The sequence below is a fragment of the Marmota marmota genome, unplaced genomic scaffold (assembly GCF_001458135.2).
Source record: "Marmota marmota marmota unplaced genomic scaffold, marMar, whole genome shotgun sequence".
Taxonomy (NCBI): Eukaryota; Metazoa; Chordata; class Mammalia; order Rodentia; family Sciuridae; genus Marmota; species Marmota marmota.
The window spans coordinates 17,552,200-17,570,259 of record NW_026000168.1 but is presented as its reverse complement, the minus strand read 5'-3'; the positions used below and the strand labels follow the sequence as shown (position 1 = coordinate 17,570,259).

At 57.0% G+C, this 18,060-nt stretch overlaps 1 protein-coding gene across 1 annotated transcript in view; it reads right to left on the bottom strand.

Moving 5' to 3' along the window:
- Grip2 (glutamate receptor interacting protein 2) overlaps positions 1–16,863 on the bottom strand; it is a 37,913-nt gene extending 21,050 nt beyond the window's left edge. Inside the window, exons 1-5 of the mRNA XM_015495099.2 lie at positions 16,744–16,863; positions 2,323–2,403; positions 1,911–2,046; positions 1,080–1,225; positions 498–588 (exon numbers count right to left, since the gene is read on the bottom strand). Of these exons, the coding sequence (XP_015350585.1) occupies positions 498–588; positions 1,080–1,225; positions 1,911–2,046; positions 2,323–2,403; positions 16,744–16,798 (509 nt within the window). The 5' untranslated portion in view covers positions 16,799–16,863. The remainder of the gene's footprint in view (positions 1–497; positions 589–1,079; positions 1,226–1,910; positions 2,047–2,322; positions 2,404–16,743) is intronic.
- Positions 16,864–18,060: the final 1,197 nt, after the last annotated feature.

Below are 18,060 nucleotides of genomic sequence, written 5' to 3'. Positions count from 1 at the left end.
GCATTGATGGTACGAGGGACAGGGAACACGACCAATCTCTCTCTATTAAATGACTTGCTTCCCTTTCTGTGAGTTCATCTTATTTCCCTTTTTGCCCTGGTTGCTAGGCAGCTCCAAACTTTGTTCTCAGTCTCACAGTAGCTTTCACCATAATTTTCTCTTTTTTTTGGGGGGGGGGGGTACCAGGGATGAACCCAGATGCATTTAACCACGGAGCCCCCTCCCCAGCCCTTTTTATTTTCACTTTGAGCCAGGGTCTCATTGAGTTGCTTAGGGCTTTGCTAAGTTGCTGAGGCTGGCTTTGAACTTGTGATCCTCCTGCCTCAGCCTTCTGAGCCGCTGGGAAGACAGGCATGCGTCACTGCATCCCGCTCACCACAATTTTTTTAAATATGATTTTTCTCTTAGATATCTGTCACATTCATTAAAGCAAAATTGAGCACACAGGAAATGACCCTTGTGTCCCCACCCACTAACTGCAAGGGTGATTCTCACACGGACCTCTGAGGACGAAGCCAAAGCTGTTCCCCTCTTTGTACAGTGAGATGTCCACCGTCTTGGAAATGATCTTGGGGTTGTTTTCGGGGGCTGGAGAGAAACAGAGACTCCCTTGAGTCCCACTGTCACACCCCTAAGCCGGCAGATGTCCCCCAAGCTTATTCCAGCAGCTCACACTCCCGGTAGTACCCTACTTAGAGGGAGGAGCCTGCCTCCTGTTCACAAAGAGGCTGCCAAAACCCGGGCTTGAGTCAAGTCTCAAATGTCCAGACTTGAGAGCAACTTGGGGAACTCAGAGCGTGGCCCACCCCAGGGCAGTGGGGACGGGGCGTGGTCAGCCCATGTCCCCCAAATCACCCCCCCGCAGGAAAAACATCTGGAAATTCAATATGCAAAAGCAGGTAGGGTCCTGCCGCCTCCTGGTGACAGCATACCGCATCCATGTCCTGAGCGAGGCATGGATGTCTGTGGGTCCCCCCCGTGTCTGGCACGACCCCCACCCCCCAGGCCCTGGCAGGAGGTAGCCGTGTCCACCCACGACCGGACCAAGGCAGCGGAGAGGGTTCCCGGGGGGCACCCACCGGGCGGGGGCAGCTCATACTCCACCTCCAACACCACGCGCTCGCCCACGTTTTTGAGCAGGGTGATGATCTCGTCGTGCCGCAGCCTGGTCAGGTGGATCCCGTTCACTGACCGGATGTAGTCCCCCACGTTCAGCAGGTCGCTCCTAAACCAGGGGGGACCCCAGAGTGACCGGGCTGGACCAGCCCCTGGGACGCAGACCCACCTCCCCTCCCTGGGACCCTGAGGATTTCTGGATCCTCCTTTGGACAAAATGGGAAAGTCAAGGCCCAGAGAGGTCAAGGGCGTGTCCAGCGAGTGCAGATCTGAACCTAGGATGGGGGACACCAGGCCTCCCCCCTCTGTCCCCATCCCATCTTGTTGTCCTCTAAGCAGGTTTATTTTTTTTTTAGGCTGAGTTGCTCAGGGCCTCGCTGAGAGGCTGGCCTCCCATCTGCGATCCTCCTGCCTCAGCCTCCTGAGCTGCTGGGATGACAGGCGCACGCAGGCTGTCTGTCACCTTCTTGATGATGACTCCGGGTCAGCCCAGGGACAAGCCCAAGGAATGTCCAGAATATCACATCTGTGTCACTCCCTAAGTTGGTCCTGGCTTGCCAGATGATGGCTCACATGGGCACCTAGCAGCGCCTGAGGAGCCTGCTGGGTAGGTACTGCAGGGAACAGCATTCTAGGCAGAGGGAACAGCCCAGGCAAAGACCAGAGGGACAGACACACAGCCTGGCAAGGGGAGAGGGGTGACCCTTCTTGGGTGCTTCACAATGGCCTCAGCCCAGGCTCTCGGGATCCCTCACGTCCCCCTCCTGCTGTCCCCGGCCAAGCCCATGACTCACCTGGCTGCGAGGCCCCCGGGCCTCAGGTTGGAGACCCTGGGCTTCCCATCCTTATCGGTGCCTCCGGAGATGGTCAGGCCCAGGGTGCTGCCCTCCCGCTTGATCAGCTCCACCATGATGACCCCTCGGAACTCCTCTGCAGACAGACGGGACTGTGAGCACGCAGCAGGGGACGGTTCTGGGGTCCCCTGGTCCAAGACGGGCGAGGCCAACCCCGGGGAGGCATGGGCACTGCGTTGCTAAATGCGGGGGGATATCATCTCATTTTTTTACAGCGGAGGATCAGAGAGGTGGAGCGACTGGCCCCAGGTCACAGAGCAAGCGAGTGGCAGAGCTGAGGCTCTGGGATGGGCATCCTGGACTCGCTGTGCCTCCAGGGCAGGATGAGGGGGGAGGAAAGAGATGTCGTTACCTGGGATACTCTGTCTGCGGCATGCCAGGGCCACCTCAGGGCCTCCCGCGTCCTTGCCACCTTTGCAATACGGCCCATCGTCTGCAGGGGACAAAGACAAGACACCCTGGTTTCCACCGTATCTCAGCCCAGAGGGCGCCCCCTGCCTGGGGCTGTGGGATTTTTCCTCTGGGTGGCAGCCACTAGGAACCCCGGATCCTCCTCTAGGGAACCCTCATGGACTCCCTGGTCCTAAAGAAGCTCCCCTCCCTCCACCCCAGCTCTTCTGGTCAAATATCACTGTTGTGAGTCCCCGCCAGGTCCTGGAGCTTCCGGGCCACTCTGTGGTCGAAGACTCAGCGCCATCTGCGGGCGGTGACGTTACTCTGGTGGGTGATACAATTCCACTGTACCCCAGAAGGAAGCTGAGACTCAGAGAGGGATAGCTCAAGTCCAGGGTCACACAGCTGGGGAGTTGTTACAAAGCAGATCAGAACCCACGGCTGCTGACCCTGCCAGGAGGGACTGTGCTTGCCTACTTGCAGAGACGGGGAGCTCAGTCACACACCGGTGCCACCGCCCATGTGAGACAGTACTGAGTCAGTCTTGAGTGGCCATAACCAAGGCTTATTTGTGAGGACTATTTTTTTTTTTTTTATGGTATCAGGGACCAAACCCAGGGGCACTTAGCCACTGAGCCACATCCCCAGCCCTTTTTATTTTTCCATTTGGAGACAGGATCTTGCCTAGGTCGTTTTGGGCTTCTCTGAGTTGTGGAGGCTGGCCTCCAACCTGCGATCCTCCTGCCTCAGCCTCCCAAGTCGCTGGGATCACAGGCATGTGCCTCCACACCTGGCTTCTTTTGAGTACTCCCTAAATCACCTCTAGACAACTTAGAATACTGAGTATGAAGTAAATATGAGAGAAATAGTTGCCCTCCTGTAGCATCCAGGAAACAACCAGGAAAACAAAACTCGATACATGTTTAATACAGAGGCAATTTTTTTTCCTAATATTATCAACCCAGGGTTTGGGAAATGCCTTTTAACCACCTCTATCATCAAGCTCTGGGACATTTTCATCACCTCCTCAAATTCTCCTTTGCTGCTCCTTTATATCTATCCCTTGCCAGCCTTGGTTTCTGACATGCACCGCTCTGTTCTGGTCCTATAATTTTGCCCTTTCCAGAAGGGGACTATCCATGGAGTCCTGCCGTATTGCAGGCTTTTGAGCCTCATTTTGTGTGTGTGTGTGTGTGTGTGTGTGTGTGACTTAGCATAATCATTTGCTATTCACCCGCATGGCGTGTGTGGGTATTTTGTATCTTGTTATTATCAACAACGCATGATCCATTCAGTGGCTGTACCAGATTTTTTTTTTTTTTTGCCTTTCATCTGGTGAAAGGCGTTTCTGTTGTTTTCAATTTGGGCTCATTTTGCAGGGAGCATAATAAACATTTCCATCCAGGTTTGAGTTGGAACTTGAATTTCCATTTCCCTTGGATAAAGCCTCAGGAGTAGGATTGACGGGGTGATTCTGCAAGGAACGGGGTTCACTGTGTAAGAAGCCGCCCGAGGACTCAGAGTGGGTGTGTGCCCCTTCCCCCTGCCACCAAATCATCTTTTGCTAAGTTGTTGAGGCTGGCCTCCAACTTGCGATCCTCCTGCCTCAGCCTCCAGAGTTGCTGCGGGGACAGGTGTGCACCATCAGGCCCTGCACCGCTCCTTTTTTTGATCTTTTTCGACACCTGAGGTTTGCCTGACTTTCCTGAGCGGTCATCTGTGCATTTCAAGGCAATCGGAAGCTAGATTTCCACTGCGACAACCGCAGGACCCGCCTCCCACGCCATGCCCTTTATTACTCTGATCATATCCCAGATTACCCCTCGCGTCCTGCCCACCCACACTGTCTCATTCGGTCCTGTTCACGACTCACAGTGACTCTGGCAAGAGGCAGAGGCTGCCATCATGCCCACTTGACAGATAAGCAAACTGAGGCTCCAGCATATGCCCCGCGCTGTCCCCGGAGAAGGGTCTCCCTGCCACCCTGACCCCCTGGCTCCAGCCAGGCCTCCTGAGTGTCCTGCCCCCGCCCTCCGCCAGCTGCGAGGAGGCCACGCCCCTCCCCCCTCCCTGCTCAGGGACAGAAAGGAGGGTAGGGGGAGCCACCTGGGCAGGTGGCCGAGGACTTACCCCATCCCTGCAGGTCTTTGTTATGAGGGGGAGGGTCAGATTAGGGGTCAGCCTGGGTAAATGGACCTGACCCTGAATCAGGACTTGGGATGGGCCAAGTCCAGGTCGGGACTGAGTCACACCAAGACCAGGGCTCAGCCCACAGGGACTTTCAACCTCTATAATAAGGGCATTTTCTGCTAGATAAGTCCTGGTGGTGACGGTGGGGAGCCTCTCTTCTGCGTTGTAGGAAGTTCAAGTGTCACCAGATGCCGGGTGTCAACCCGAAATCACTCCAGACCCTGCCAAAGGTTCCCCAGGACAGCAACGTCAGCCGAGCTCGACAGTCAGGGGCGGGGCCAGCCTGGGAAAGGGGCGGGGCCAGCCTGGGTAAGGGGCGGGCTTAGCCAAGGGCGGGGCTCAGTCTGGGAAAGGGCGGGGTCTGTCTGGGAAAGGGGCGGGGCCAGCCTGTGTAGGGGGCGGGGCCAGGCTGGGTAAGGGGCGGGGCTCAGGCTGGGAGAAGGAGGGGCCAGTCTGGATCAAGGTTTCAGGGTCCTGGAAATGCCACCATCTTCACTCTAACCCCTGAGACACTGTCCCAGCTCTCCAGTCACTGCTCCACCAAATAGCTGCATGCCCTTGGCTTGGCAGGAGCTGCTAAATAACAAATCAAACAGCAGTTAAGCCGGTGCTCACTTTCCTGGGTCCCCTGGGGCTGGGTCCCCAGCAGCTCGGCTCCCCCCTCCTTCCCCGGACCCCCTGTGGCATCAGCTGCCACGGAGGCAAGTAACACCCCATTAAGTCTAATGCCTCCCATTAGGGCTCCCTAATACGCACTTCATTTCGATTCAACAAGATGTTTCTGAGCTAATAAAATTAAGGAGACTGGATTCTGTCAACTGTGTGACAGGGAGCGTCTCGCGTATTTCACGAGGGCAATTCTGAAATGAAAATGTGTCTTATCCCGTGCAAATTAGATTCTGTCACTGGGAAAATCCCTCTCTCCTCCTGTGTCCCGGGAAGACGGGAGCTAAGCTGCATGCTGGGAGGTTTCTGCACGGATGGGACAAGGGGCGTGGAGGGGGGTGACAATCCGCTTAAGGAAGCTGGGGACCAAGTTCACCAAATTCAGAGCAAGAGCCCCAGAGAGCGGAACTGAGCGGGACGATAGTCCAAGGTGGAGTTTTGAGCCCTGATGATCAAAAGAATCAGAAACTTTGAGGAAGGATGGTGGACAGGGTCCCCCAATTCGGGGTCTGACACCCAGGCTGGACCCACTAGCTGCTAAAGAGAGAACCCAATTCCTGGCGTGGTCTCCTCCAAGTTCATCTCATCCAGTATTCAGGTTTTGCTTCATTGCTGAGCTGGGCTGCACTGTGACACCCTGGGGACACGCCTGGGACAGCTGAAGTATGTGGGTCTGCTTGTCTCAACACCGAGTGGCCCCAATTCCCTCATTTCTCCCCGATTTTCCTGGCTTTGGGCTCAAAATGCTTCTTTTCCCAGCTTGCTGCAGGGTGGAGGGAGCTGCAAACCAAGATTCATAGCACTGTGTGCCAACAGAGAGTCCATGGGCAATAAGTGAGACCTTGGGAGGGACTTCCCTGGGGAAGACACGTGCATTTTGGCCAAGAGGTCCCAGAGGTTTCTGCATAACCCAGACCCCTCCACATATTCAGAAAGCCACCCGGAAGGAAGGAGTGCTGTCAAGTCTGCCTGATGCCCCACGTTGAAGATCACCCTGGGGTGAGTGGCAGCAGCAACAGAGGTCGCTTCCAGACCAAGGATCAAAGAAGCAGCATCAATGTCACCAACTTGAGCCTCTGTTTCCCTATAGGTGAAATGCAGGGGTCTCCCCTTGTTGACAGCTGGCCTGGGGTTTGAGAAGCTGGGGTGACATTATTTATAGAAAATTAAAAAAAAAAAACCTGGGGTTCAGACCCCAGCCCCCTCCCTCAGGCGCATGCGCAGTGCCTCCCGGTCCCTCTTTGTTCTGGGACCTGGTAATTACATGCTTTAGCGATGAAGGCTTTTCAAAAACATCTTTCCCAACCCTTTTGCATCGGGAAACGTGCATTAAAAAAACAGAGATATTTTTATCCACATGTTTTTCACCCCCCCACTTCGACTCCTTCCAGCAATGGGTAATTAGGAGATTTTTTGCCCAAGAACTGGCTTCGGAGGGGAATTCATTTCCATCGTGAAGCCAACCCGGTCCCCAGTCCCCAGCAGAAAAATGTGGCTTTGGGGAGCAGGGAGTGCAGGGAAAGATCTTGCCAGAAATCCAGCCCCCTCCCCCTACACCTGGGGCCTGGTCCCCTGCTGTCCCCTGCTGGGTTGGGGAGGGACTTCTTTAAGGTTAACAAAAGAGAAGTCACCCCTGAGACTGATGACCCGAAAAGGGATGTGGGGGTGGGGCTCAGGGGTGGGGCTGTCAGCTCAGCTCCAAGGTTGATTGACAGCTGGTTCCGCGGGCCCGGAATGAGCCGGTGCATGGGATCAACTTGGACACACGGGACAGCCTGCCATCTTCAGGAGCCCCCATGTTCATCTACCTGGCTCCATTGTGGCCTCCACTGTCCCCCGGCTTCAACCTTTCAAGGATGCTCCGGAGGGACCCAGTGACAGTCCTTGACCCACCCCCAGCTTTCTGCTCTAAAAGAGATCTGAGACAGGACGCTCTCTCAGAGCCTCAGTTTTGCCCTCTGCAGAATGGGGGCGCTCCTACCCTGCTCTCGGGTCAAGGGGACCTGGTGTAGGGTGCAGAGGAAACACAGTGGTTCCTTTTCTGTCCCCCAGAGCATTCAAAGGTTTTCCTAGAGTTATGGCATCCACCGTTCTCCATGAGGGGGCGATGGTATGCGCTGGATAAATAGCATCTCACTTAATCGCCTTCACTCTGGAGATGGTATCAGAGCTATTCCCATTTGGAAGATCAACAGGTGAAGTGGTGTCGTAAGGGGCAGGGCCAGAATTTGAACCCAGGACTTGTTCTAAGAACTTGAAAATGACCACAACGTTATCCTCAAGCTATTCTTCAATGGCAGGTGCCATTACCACCTGCATGGTATCCATGAGGAAACTGAGGCACAGAGAGGTTTAGGAAACGGCTCAGTGTCACACAGCACCGATCCAGGATTCTTTAGCTTCTCCAGGGCTCTGGCCCTACCCTCCAGATCCACTCTTGGCTGCTCCCCAACTCCAGGATAGGCCTGGGGGGTGCTAAAGGACTATGTCTGTAGCTCTGGGGCTGCTAAGTTCCAGAGAACAGGCAGCCCAGCATTTCTCATAGAACGTCTGACTCACTCAGTGCCAAGGATCGAAAGAGAAAATTAATTACGAGTACCCCTGGCACATGCCGGTAATCCCAGGGCTTCAGAGGCTGAGGCAGGAGGATCACAAGGTGGAGGCCAGCCTTGGCAACTTAGCGAGGTCCCAGGCAACTTAACGAGATCCTGTCTCTCAATTAGGGAGATGGATGATCAGAGAGGTCACTCGGCTGGTAAGCTGCACAGCATCCAGGAGCCGGGTCTCTCTGAATCCCCAAAGGCCACATCCTTAAACCTTGGGTCCTCTCTCCTCCCTACACAGGAGGGCAGTGGGCCACTGACAGGTGTCAGGGCATTGGGAAGGGGACTTCCAGGGTCCCCAAGTTACCTTCCACGCAGTGCACAGGACCTGGGGCCTGAAGCCACACCCCTGCCAGAGCCCATCTCCAGGGGGCATGGCAGTCCCCAACCAGGTGGGAGGTGGCTCAGGCTTGGTGATCTGTGCTCTGGGTCTGTGCCCCTCTGCCCTCCCTCTACCACTGGCTGTAGCAAGGATATGACCTCGAAACTGGGTCACCTACAGAATGACTTAATTTTCCAGTAGCAGCTTCCTGAAGTTCCAAGAAGATCCCATCCAAAGTCCTCCCCACCGTGACAGCCTCTGGCCTCCCCAACCTCACCTCCTAATGCTCTCCTCTTCCCCGGCTCCACTCCTGCCTGCTGGCACGCCAATGGCTGTTCTACACACCCCACCCCAGGGCCTTTGCACTGCCTGTTGCTCTGCCCAGAATACTGTTTCCAGCCTGTACAAACTGCTTCTCTCACTTCCTTCAGGAATTTATGGCAGGGGGCCTCCTCATCAGCTTTTTCTGGGGGCGGGGAGGGCAGGGGAAAGGACATTGAGGATTGAACTCACGGATTTCCCTATTTGGTGGGAGCTCAGAGTGGTTGCTCTGCTGGTAAGCTAGCTGCACAGCATCTCACCAGCTGCTTTTATTGGGACTTTTCTAAAACACACTTATTTATCTGTCTTCTGGGATGTCGGGGGCAGGCAGGGACTGGGCTGGGCTTCTGTCTGTCGACTCCAGGGCTGGCCAGCACACGGGTCACTGTCCAACAAATCTGTTTTTGAATTCAGTTGCCATTTATGGGGATCAAAGAGATGCAAGTTATTCAAGGCCAGGGCTTCGGAAGGGGTGGAACCCGGACGCTAACTCGGGCCTCCCTGGCTCCAGGCTCCTGGCTGGGCGGCCTCTGAGGTCCCCTGGTGGCCCCAGCCCCAGCTGAGGGATCCCCAGGCTGAGAGGTGGCCCCCCTGAGAGCCCCTAGGGGGAACTGGGCAGCCCGGGGCTCAGCAAGGGACCCCTCCTCTGGACACATGCCACATAGCTACTCCCCAAGAGCTTTCCAGGCCCCTGCTGGGTGGCCGATGTTCACTCAGGCCCTGGGGACAAGGACATCTTTGTGACAGGGAAGTCAGAAAAGGCCTCCCATCCTAGAGGCGGGAAAGTGGATGCTCGGGGCCGGGCTTCCTGGCCCAGTCTGTGCGCGGACCTGCTGGGATTGGCCAGTCTGGGGATGGGCCTGCCTCTGATTGGCCCAGCCCCAGCCAATCAGGCCACAATCCCCCCCCACCCCAGGGGCGGCCACCGCTCAGAAGCCCAGTGATTGGTCAGCAGTGGGCGTGGGATCCAAGCTGGGCCAATGAGAGCCAGCCCAGCAACTTTGGCTGGAACTATCAGAAAACAGGCTCTTCCCTTAGAGTTGGTTGACCTTAAGCTTGAAGGTCAAGAAGAGTCTGTCTGGAAATGAAGCCCAGAGTCCTAATGAAGCTAATTGAGCACCTGGATCCCGCTGCACCTGAAGCTGCTTTTTTGGACTTCAAAGAAAAAAAAATAGCCTTTGGGCTGATGTCAACGGAGGCAGGTGACAACTCAGGAGGTTCTGGGGCCTGGGGAGGACAGGAGGGTGAGGGCTGCAGTGGAGAAGATCAAGTAAATCATCAAAGACGGGTTAGAGAGTTCAAGAAAGGAGAGAGAGGTCACCTGATAGAAACAAGTCACCTACTATCCCGTGCCTCAGTTTCCCCAGCTGTAAAATGGGGGGAATAACAGTATGCCACTTACGGTACTCTCTTGAGGATTAAATGAGAATATACACACACACACAAAAAAAAGAGCTTAGAACAGAGCCCAAAAGCCGAAGAACGTCACACAAATGTCACTCTTCTTACCCCTGCTGCTGGGGTGGGGGCTGAGTCTGGGCACAGGGCTGACCTCTGACGACCCGTTACCAGGGTGGGGAGTGGGAGAAAGAGTCTCTGGGTCCTTCCGAGCAGAGATGGGGGCGGGGCTATTAAAGTCAACTAAGTGGTCCTCCCTGACCCTCAGTCTCCTCTTCTGCCCTCTGGGACCACAGTCCCGGCCCTTAAAGTCGTTGTGCAGCTATGTCCAGAGCATGCCAGGTGGGGGGGGAGGGTGTGAAGGAGGGCAGGATGGGAGGGGGTGACCGCAGGGCACCGAGTAGGGAGTGATCTGGGGCCGGGAAGTTAGGCTATGTCGCCCGGAGATGAATGGATGGACAGACAGACAGACAAGAGCACCCGAGCGCTGCCCCACGGCCACTCCCCAGGAATGTGGTGACTGTGCCCCACCCTCCTGCCACCCAGCCAGGGCTCGGGGACTTCTCCCTCCCCCCCCCCAACACTCTGCCCAAGTCCCTGGCCTCTGGAAGTGGCAGTCCCAAGGGCTGGTCACCCTGGTCCCCTGGCTTGGTGGCAGCCCCTGGGACCTGCGTGTCCAGCCCCCTGGCCCCGCCCCCCTCACCTACCCGCCTCTCCAGGGGTCTCCCGGCTCAGCCCGCACAGCATGTCCCTTTCTGTCCCCAGCCGCTGCCCACCAAGTCCCCTGGAGCCACCGGGCGGGGCCTCCTCCTTCCCAGGGAGGGACAGGGAGGGGACCTCGGCTCCCACTGGCTGGGCCCCGAGTCACCCACTGCCAAGGGCGGCTCTCTGCTTAAAGGGGACACAGCTGTCATCAGGGCTGGCTCCTGGGATAGGGTCCTCAGTCCCCGCTGGGCTGAGTCTGGACAAGGGGTCTTTGCAGACGGCCTGCCCCGGGGCCCTGCGCTGACACCCTTGGGGACAGCGTGGCTCCAACACGCCCTGGCACTCTGGCCAGTGCGTCCCCTCCCCGGGCCTCAGTTTTTCCACCTGGAAAATGGGCACAGCGAGGCCCAAACTTGATGATTGCTTTTATTTAAAAAAAAAAAATACCCTGTTGCACAAAACCTGCACAGAAACCCCACGAGTCGGGTCAACTCTCTGAAGGTGGCACCATGCAGGGGACGTGTCCCTGCAGGTCGCAGTTTAGAAATCCTTGTACTGGAGCCCAGAGGGTCCGGCCTCTTCCCGCTGAGCCTCAGTTTCCCCCTGGTCAGCCTCCCCCCCTCCCCACACGCTTATTTGAAGATCAAATGAGCTGGTGACCAATCTGCCCGCCTCTGGGCTTGACGGGCAGGCACAGCTGGTCACAGGCTCTGGCCACAGCTGGCAGGCTGCCCCTTCCCTCCCCCCCAGCTGGGCCTTAGCCCTGCCCACTCTTGGCTTAAGGCTGACCAGGCAGATCCCAATGGGCACCCAGGGCCTCCCTCTGCACCCATCTGTGACAGGCGGAAGCCAGCTGCAGCCACTTCTTCTGTTCCCCCATCTCACCAAGCCAGGGCCAGACTCTCTGAAGAGAAGGTCAGGGTAAAAGTGGCCCTGAACGGTGGGAGTCAACAACCTGGGCAACCGTACAGTGCACCCGGCAGAAGGTAGCAGGGAACTGGACGGGTAATAGAAGACGGCTGTCCGGTCATGACGGGCTGAGGGCTGCTTCTGGAATTTAGCTCACCATTTCTGGCTACCCCTGTTGTTCCAACCCCCGATGGTACTTTTGATCTGGGTTCAAAATCTGTCTGTAGGCCCAAGTCCCACTTCCCAAGATGCCTTCCTGTTTGGGTGACAGGGTTCATGAGCCAGGCCAGGTCCCCTTGACCAGCAGAGAAACCAAAGATAAAAAAAAAAAAAAGATGCCTGGGGGGGGTGTGCAGTGGAGCACCCCTGTCATCCCAGCAGCTTGGGAGGCTGAGGCAGGAGGATCGCAAGTTGGAGGCCAGCCTCAGGAACTTAGCGAGGCCCTAAGCAGCTTAGTGAGACCCTGTCTCTAAAGAAAATATAAAACAGGCTGAGGATGGGGCTCCGTGGTTAAGTCCCAGCCCTGTTCCCTTCCCCAGCCCCTTCGTGGAGGGACAGAGCACCCCACAGGCCTTTGGAGGGCCACTGCCCTTTCACTTAAGAAAACATTTGCTTTCGGTGCAGATGCGTTTAAATGAGCAACTACAGATGGGCGGGCGGAAGCTTTGCCACGCTCGGGTCTCTCTCGCTGCTGCTTTGGAATTTACTTTTGTGCATGAGAAGCCTCTGAAAGGTCACCCCATGGATTACGGGAGAGCTCTCAGGCATAGCTTGCTTCTCTGTGGGCCTGCTGTGCGGGGGGCCCTGGGGGAGGGAGGCGCGAGGAGCCAGGTAGGAAAACAGGGTCCGCGCTCTGCTCTCTGCCCCCATCGGCCCACTGAGCTCCTTTGTGTTGGATTTGACCCAAGCGAATGTCCAGAAGCAACTGTTGGACCCTTTGGAACGAGGCAGAGTTCCAATAAACAATTTGGCCCAGAGAGGTTGAACAGCTTGCCCAAGGTGGCCCAGCAAGTAAGGATGGAGCCAGGGGGCTGGGTGTCCCCTGTTGCTGTTCCTGGGGACCCTCAGAAGACTGGGGAAGGTGCTCCATGCATCGTTTGGTATTTGCCCTGAGCCTCCCCCCCTGGAGGGTACGATTGTGCAGGGGGGCTCTCTGAACCTCAGGTTCTTCCTCCGAAATGTAAGTTGTGCATTCCCAAAGCTTTTTGTGGTGGTGGTGGTGGTTGTTCTGGGTTTTTTCAAACTCCTCGAGAACTCCAGGCAGGGCGCGTGCCTGTGTTCAGGAATATGGTTCGGCTCCATCTCCCTGGTCACTCCAAAGAGTATTTATTGAGCACTTACTATACCTGCCAGGAACTAAGCTGGATCAGAGTTTTCAGTGGGGAACAGTCACAGTGGCGCACACCTGTCATCCCCGCAGCTCAGGAGGCTGAGGCAGGAGGATCGCGAGTTGGAGGCCAGCCTCAGCAATTTCGTGAGGCCTGAAGCCACTTGGTGAGCACTGTCATGCTGGAGGGCCACCTCCTAGGGAGCTCTCCAAGGAGGACAGTTGTGTTCCCACAGCCTCAGCATCTGACTATGTCAGTCGGGTGTCCTCTGTGCCCAGCAGCTTGTGGCACAAAAGTGGGGAAACTGAGTCTGAGAAGGAACGGGGCCCCGCCTGGCCCCCCACATGTCTCAGGCAGCTTCTCGCCTCCAGGGGTGTTTACTTCGGTCCCAAGAGGCTGAGATAATAGCTTCATTATACAGATGAGGAGACGGGCTCCTCGGGGAATCGAAGCATCTGGCTTCCAAACCGTAATCACAGTTCAACCTTCACAGGGGCTCAAAGGGCTGCGTGGCTCTGGGGACAGCCTCTTCAGGTTCTGTGCCCTCGGGGTGGTGGGCGATGCTGAAAGAACCCTGGCCGATCGCGGTGGCTCATGCCTGTCATCCCAGCCGCACGGGAGGCTGAGGCAGGAGGATCACAAGTTCAAAGCCAGCCTCGGCCAAAGCGAGGCCCTGAGCAGCTCAGGGAGACCCTGTCTCTCAATAAAATGCAAAATAGGGCTGGGGAGGGGGCTCAGGGGTCAAGGGCCCCTGGGTTCAATCTGCAGTACAAAAAAGAGACCGAGAACCCTGAAGTCCTACACCAAGGTGTAATGTCCAGTGGAGAAGGACCATATGGGGATCCCAAGGAGCCCAGCTCAGAACCCACCAGGGAGCTCTGGGCAGAGGGTCCCACCCAGGTGGAGATGCAGGGCAGAGGGACCTGCCGTGTTCTTGGCAGAGGGCGGTAGTTGGACATGGTGATGGAGTAAAGAACATTCTAGAACATTCTGGAACATTCTAGAACATTCCGGAACATTCTGGAATGTTCCTCATCTCCATCACCATGTCCAACTACGTTCTCTGCCGAGAGGCCCCTGAGTTCAAGCCTGGCTCTGCCTGGTGGAGTGACCTTGAGCACATTTGGCTTGGTCCTTGGGGGCATGAGTGGACTGGGGAGAAGTGGGACCTTCCATCTCTGCTTCAGATCCCGCCAGCCAGTCTGGGACGGCTTCACCTCTGTCCCCGACGGGAACGCCAAGGAGCCCCAGCTGCCTGCACACCCTCCCTGATGAGTGCATCCTGCAGACAGGGCTCATGGGTTCAGCCAGGGGCAAGGACCTTGCCCAAGGTCATCGCTCGGGGACCCTAGGCACCCCAGTTGTGTGGCTGTCCCCATGTGCTGGCGCCGCGCCCCGCCTGGCCCGCCCACCTGCCCACCACATCTGCTTATGAGTCACCGACTCCTCGGCCAAGACAGGGAAATGTGGGCGCCCGAGAGTCAAGGTCGGCTCAAGGGCAGCAAGCCCAGGGACAGGGCTCCAGGGAGCAGCCAGAGGCTTCCCGCCCTGGGACACAGGAGGGAAACCGAGGCAGGGTCCTCAGAGAGTTGGGGTCAGCCTGGGTCTCGGGCTCCTGATGGGCGGCTGTCCTCTCTGCTCCATCCCACAGTCTCCCTGGGGAGGGAAATGGCTGTCTCGCCCAAGGTGTCCCAGCACAGGGGCAGCAGGAAAAGGGATCCTGGTCAAAGCCAGAGGGGTACACGGGTTGGGGACACAACAGAGGGGTCCCCACTTTCAACAGGGGATGCTGGGTAAACCGGTCACTAAGGAATGCCCCTCCCCAGGTGACATGTTGGAGCTTGGAGCTGAGGAGGTCCATACAAAGGAAGGTGCTGAGTCCTTGAATGTTCCAGAATGTTCCAGAATGTTCCAGAAGGCTCTAGAATGTTCTTTACTCCATCACCATGTCCAACTACCGTTCTCTACCAGAACACGGCAGGTCCCTCCGCCCTGCATCTCCACCTGGGTGGGACCCTCCTCCCAGAGCTCCCTGGTGGGTTCTGAGCTGGGCTCCTTGGGATCCCCGTATGGTCCTTCTCCGTCCATTGTGCTCATGCAGCAAGTGCTCAATAAACGCTCAGGATGAGTTTATCCCTGGCAGGGCAAGGACAGGGATTTTTACCCGTCTTGTTCCATGTTGGGTCCCAAGGACTTAGAACAGTACCTGGCACATAGCAGGTGCTCAGTAAATACTTGTGGAATGGGGCACGGGCACCGTTTATTCTCCTGCCTCAGCGTCCATGAATCCCACATGCCCTGCAGCCCTGGTCCCCTGCCTGGACCCCAGCCCTGGCCTCTCCCTGCAACCCCACCTGTGGTCTGCAGACCAGAGCCAAAGCCTGTTCCGACACTCAAAGCTGCCCTCCGTCCTCTCTTGCTCCAGAACCCTCTATGACTCCCACTGCCCTCGGGACAGAGCCCACCGTGTCTGTCCTCTGGGTGGCTGCCTCCTCTCCCCAGGCCCTTCATGCTGACCCAAGTTCTCACAGTCACCTGGGGCAGCTCTCCCAAGCCTCCAGGCATGTGCACAAACCACGCCCCACCATCTTTTTTTTAACCTCACAAACTCCTACTCATCCTTCAAGACCCCACTCCCAAAGCCCTTGCTCACTTCTCTCAAGAAAAACCAAAGCTCCTCTTCTCTGGACCCTCCCAGAGTTTGGGGACATCTCGCAAGGCCACGTGGCCTAGGATCTCCTGAGTGCTTTTCCTCTGGGATTTTATTTCTGCACGTGGACAAGTCCCTCCCTTGGAGTCCCCCAGGAGACTGGGGAGACTTCAGGCAGGAGCCTCCGTCTGTTAGCTGTGTGTCCTTGGGCAAGTAACTTAACCTCTCTGTGCCTCCATTTCCTCCAGCACCATCAGGACAAGGGTGGCCCTGACTTCACGGGGTGTGTTGAGGAAGGAGTGAGTGATCGCACTGCCTGGCGCACGGTGGCTCTGAACTGTGTGTGCCACTGTCATTCCCGCTAATGGCCCAGAGTATTCTTAGTTCTGAGCCGGAGGCACAAGGGTTGAATCCACCTCCCCCACCCTTACCCCGTCACAGGGGCAGCCATGGCAGATCCTAGTGGCCGCAGGTGGGGGCTGGGGTCCCACAGCCTGGGGAGGCTCCTCTCCGTCCTGCTCCTCTGAGGACCTGGACTCCTGCCCAGGGAGGTGGCACCTGGCTGGAGCCCTGCAGAGACTCAGGCTGGCCCACAGCCAAGTGCAGCCTGGCTCCCAGCCCCTGTCCCCATCTCCAGGCACACGCACACCGCGGGGGGCCACCCCAACCCCAACCGCAAGGCGACCTCAGATCCTGAGTTGGGGTAGGGGGGAGCCACGGGTGACATGCTCCGGGAAGGGGTGGGGGACCCAGACAGAGACCAGGAAAGGACTGGGGAAGCGCTAGGAGGGGACAGAGGAGGGGACAGATAGAGCAAAGAGGGACCCAGCTGGAGAGAGAGGAGGAGGAGCAGGGAGGTGACCTGGGAGGACCTGGGGTGACATAGGGGACAGAGGAAAGGGGGAGGGAGACCTGGAGGGGAGGGAGAGAGAGAGAGAGAGGAAGACACCCAGAGCGAGTTAGAGAGACTTAGACAAAGAGATGGAGACGGAGAGAATGGATCTGAGACAGACGGACAGACGGACACACAGATGGACAGACAGAGGGACAGAGAAGGACCCAAGAGACAGAAAAGGGAGAGACCCAGAGTCCCCCCTCCAAAGGGCCGCAACAGAGAACCCCAAAAAGCATCAAGAGAGAGAGATCGTGCAGAGCAGGGGGTGACTGGGCGCAGGGAGGGGACCGGGGTGTCCCCCTGGTGTCCCCAGCCTCTGTTCTCCATCCAGACGCACGGTGCGCCCTGGTTCTCTGTCCCCTCCCGGCCCATCCCGCGGTCCCCACACGGTACCTTTGAGCCTCCGCCTCACCACGCCCAGTCGCCACTTGAGTGACACCGCCAGCATCGTGTCCCTCCTCCGGTCCAGGACGGGACGCAGCCTGTCCCCGGGCCTCCCGGGCCGCCCCGAGCCCCGCGCGCCTCTGCGCGCCCCGGAGCCGCCTGCGCTAAATGGAGAGGCTGCGCCGCTCCGTGCTCCTCCCTCCCCGAGTTGCTAAAATAGCTAATCCTCCCCGGAGCCAGCCGCGGTGGTGGCATCGGTGGCGACAAGGCCCTTCCTCCACCACCATCCGGGAGAGAGCGCGGCTCCCACAAGTTCAAGATTGGCAAACCTCCCCGGGGTCCCCTGTCCCCCAGGCCTCCTTCCCACCAAAAGTGCTGCCAGATCCACCCCCATCTTCTTTTGCTGAAATCTACCAATCCGTGTCCCCTGTCCTCTCTTCTCGTGATGATAAAGATGCCTATGTGACAAATGGAGGTGAGGTGGATGACATGGGGATGGTACCGCTGAGCTAGGGTAGCATTAGTCTATTATTAACTTTCTAACTTGATCACTAACACTCCAACACCCTGAGGGTTGATCTCATAACCCAGACAGGCTAAGTGACTAACGAGGAGGTAGTATATACAGAGTGGATCCGCTGGACAAAGAGAGGAATCCCATCCTGAGCTGGATGGAGCAGGATAGCTCCATATTCCATCCTGCCTTTCCGAACAGTGTGCAATGGAAAACTTACATGAGTCGTTTCTAGAATTTTCCATATAATACTTGCAGGCTGTGGTTGACCACACTGTGGAAAGCAAAATCACAGATGAAGTGGGGGATGGGGATGGGGACTGCTAGAATGCATTTCATACTAGATTGAGATGGTCTATCTGACCCCAAGCCTGGAGCCAAAGATGTCCAGTGGGTAGCTCTTGGCTGGGCATCTCATGGGGTCACCAGTGTAGAAGGACATGCGTCCGTGTCCCAGGTATTCAGCAAGAGTTCAGTTGACCTGTCAAGCCTTCCTTCCCGCCTCACACCCAGTAAACCTCCACTCTGACCTCCTAGTCTGGCACACGCAGCCCGAATCTGGAACAGGAGGTCTAGCCAAGGACAAACCTGCTGTCACTTGCTGCTCCCTTTGGTGAGAAGACTGAGGGCTTGGGGGTTTCCAGAGCAACTCAGCGAGACCCTTGTCTCTAAATAAAATATTTTAAAAAGGGCTGGGGATGTGACTCAGTGGTTCAGCACCCTGGTACCCAAAAGAAAAAGGGAAGAGAGGCAAATCACATTACTGATGATGATGTCATGTCGGCACCTGGAACCCACCATGCCTGAAGTCC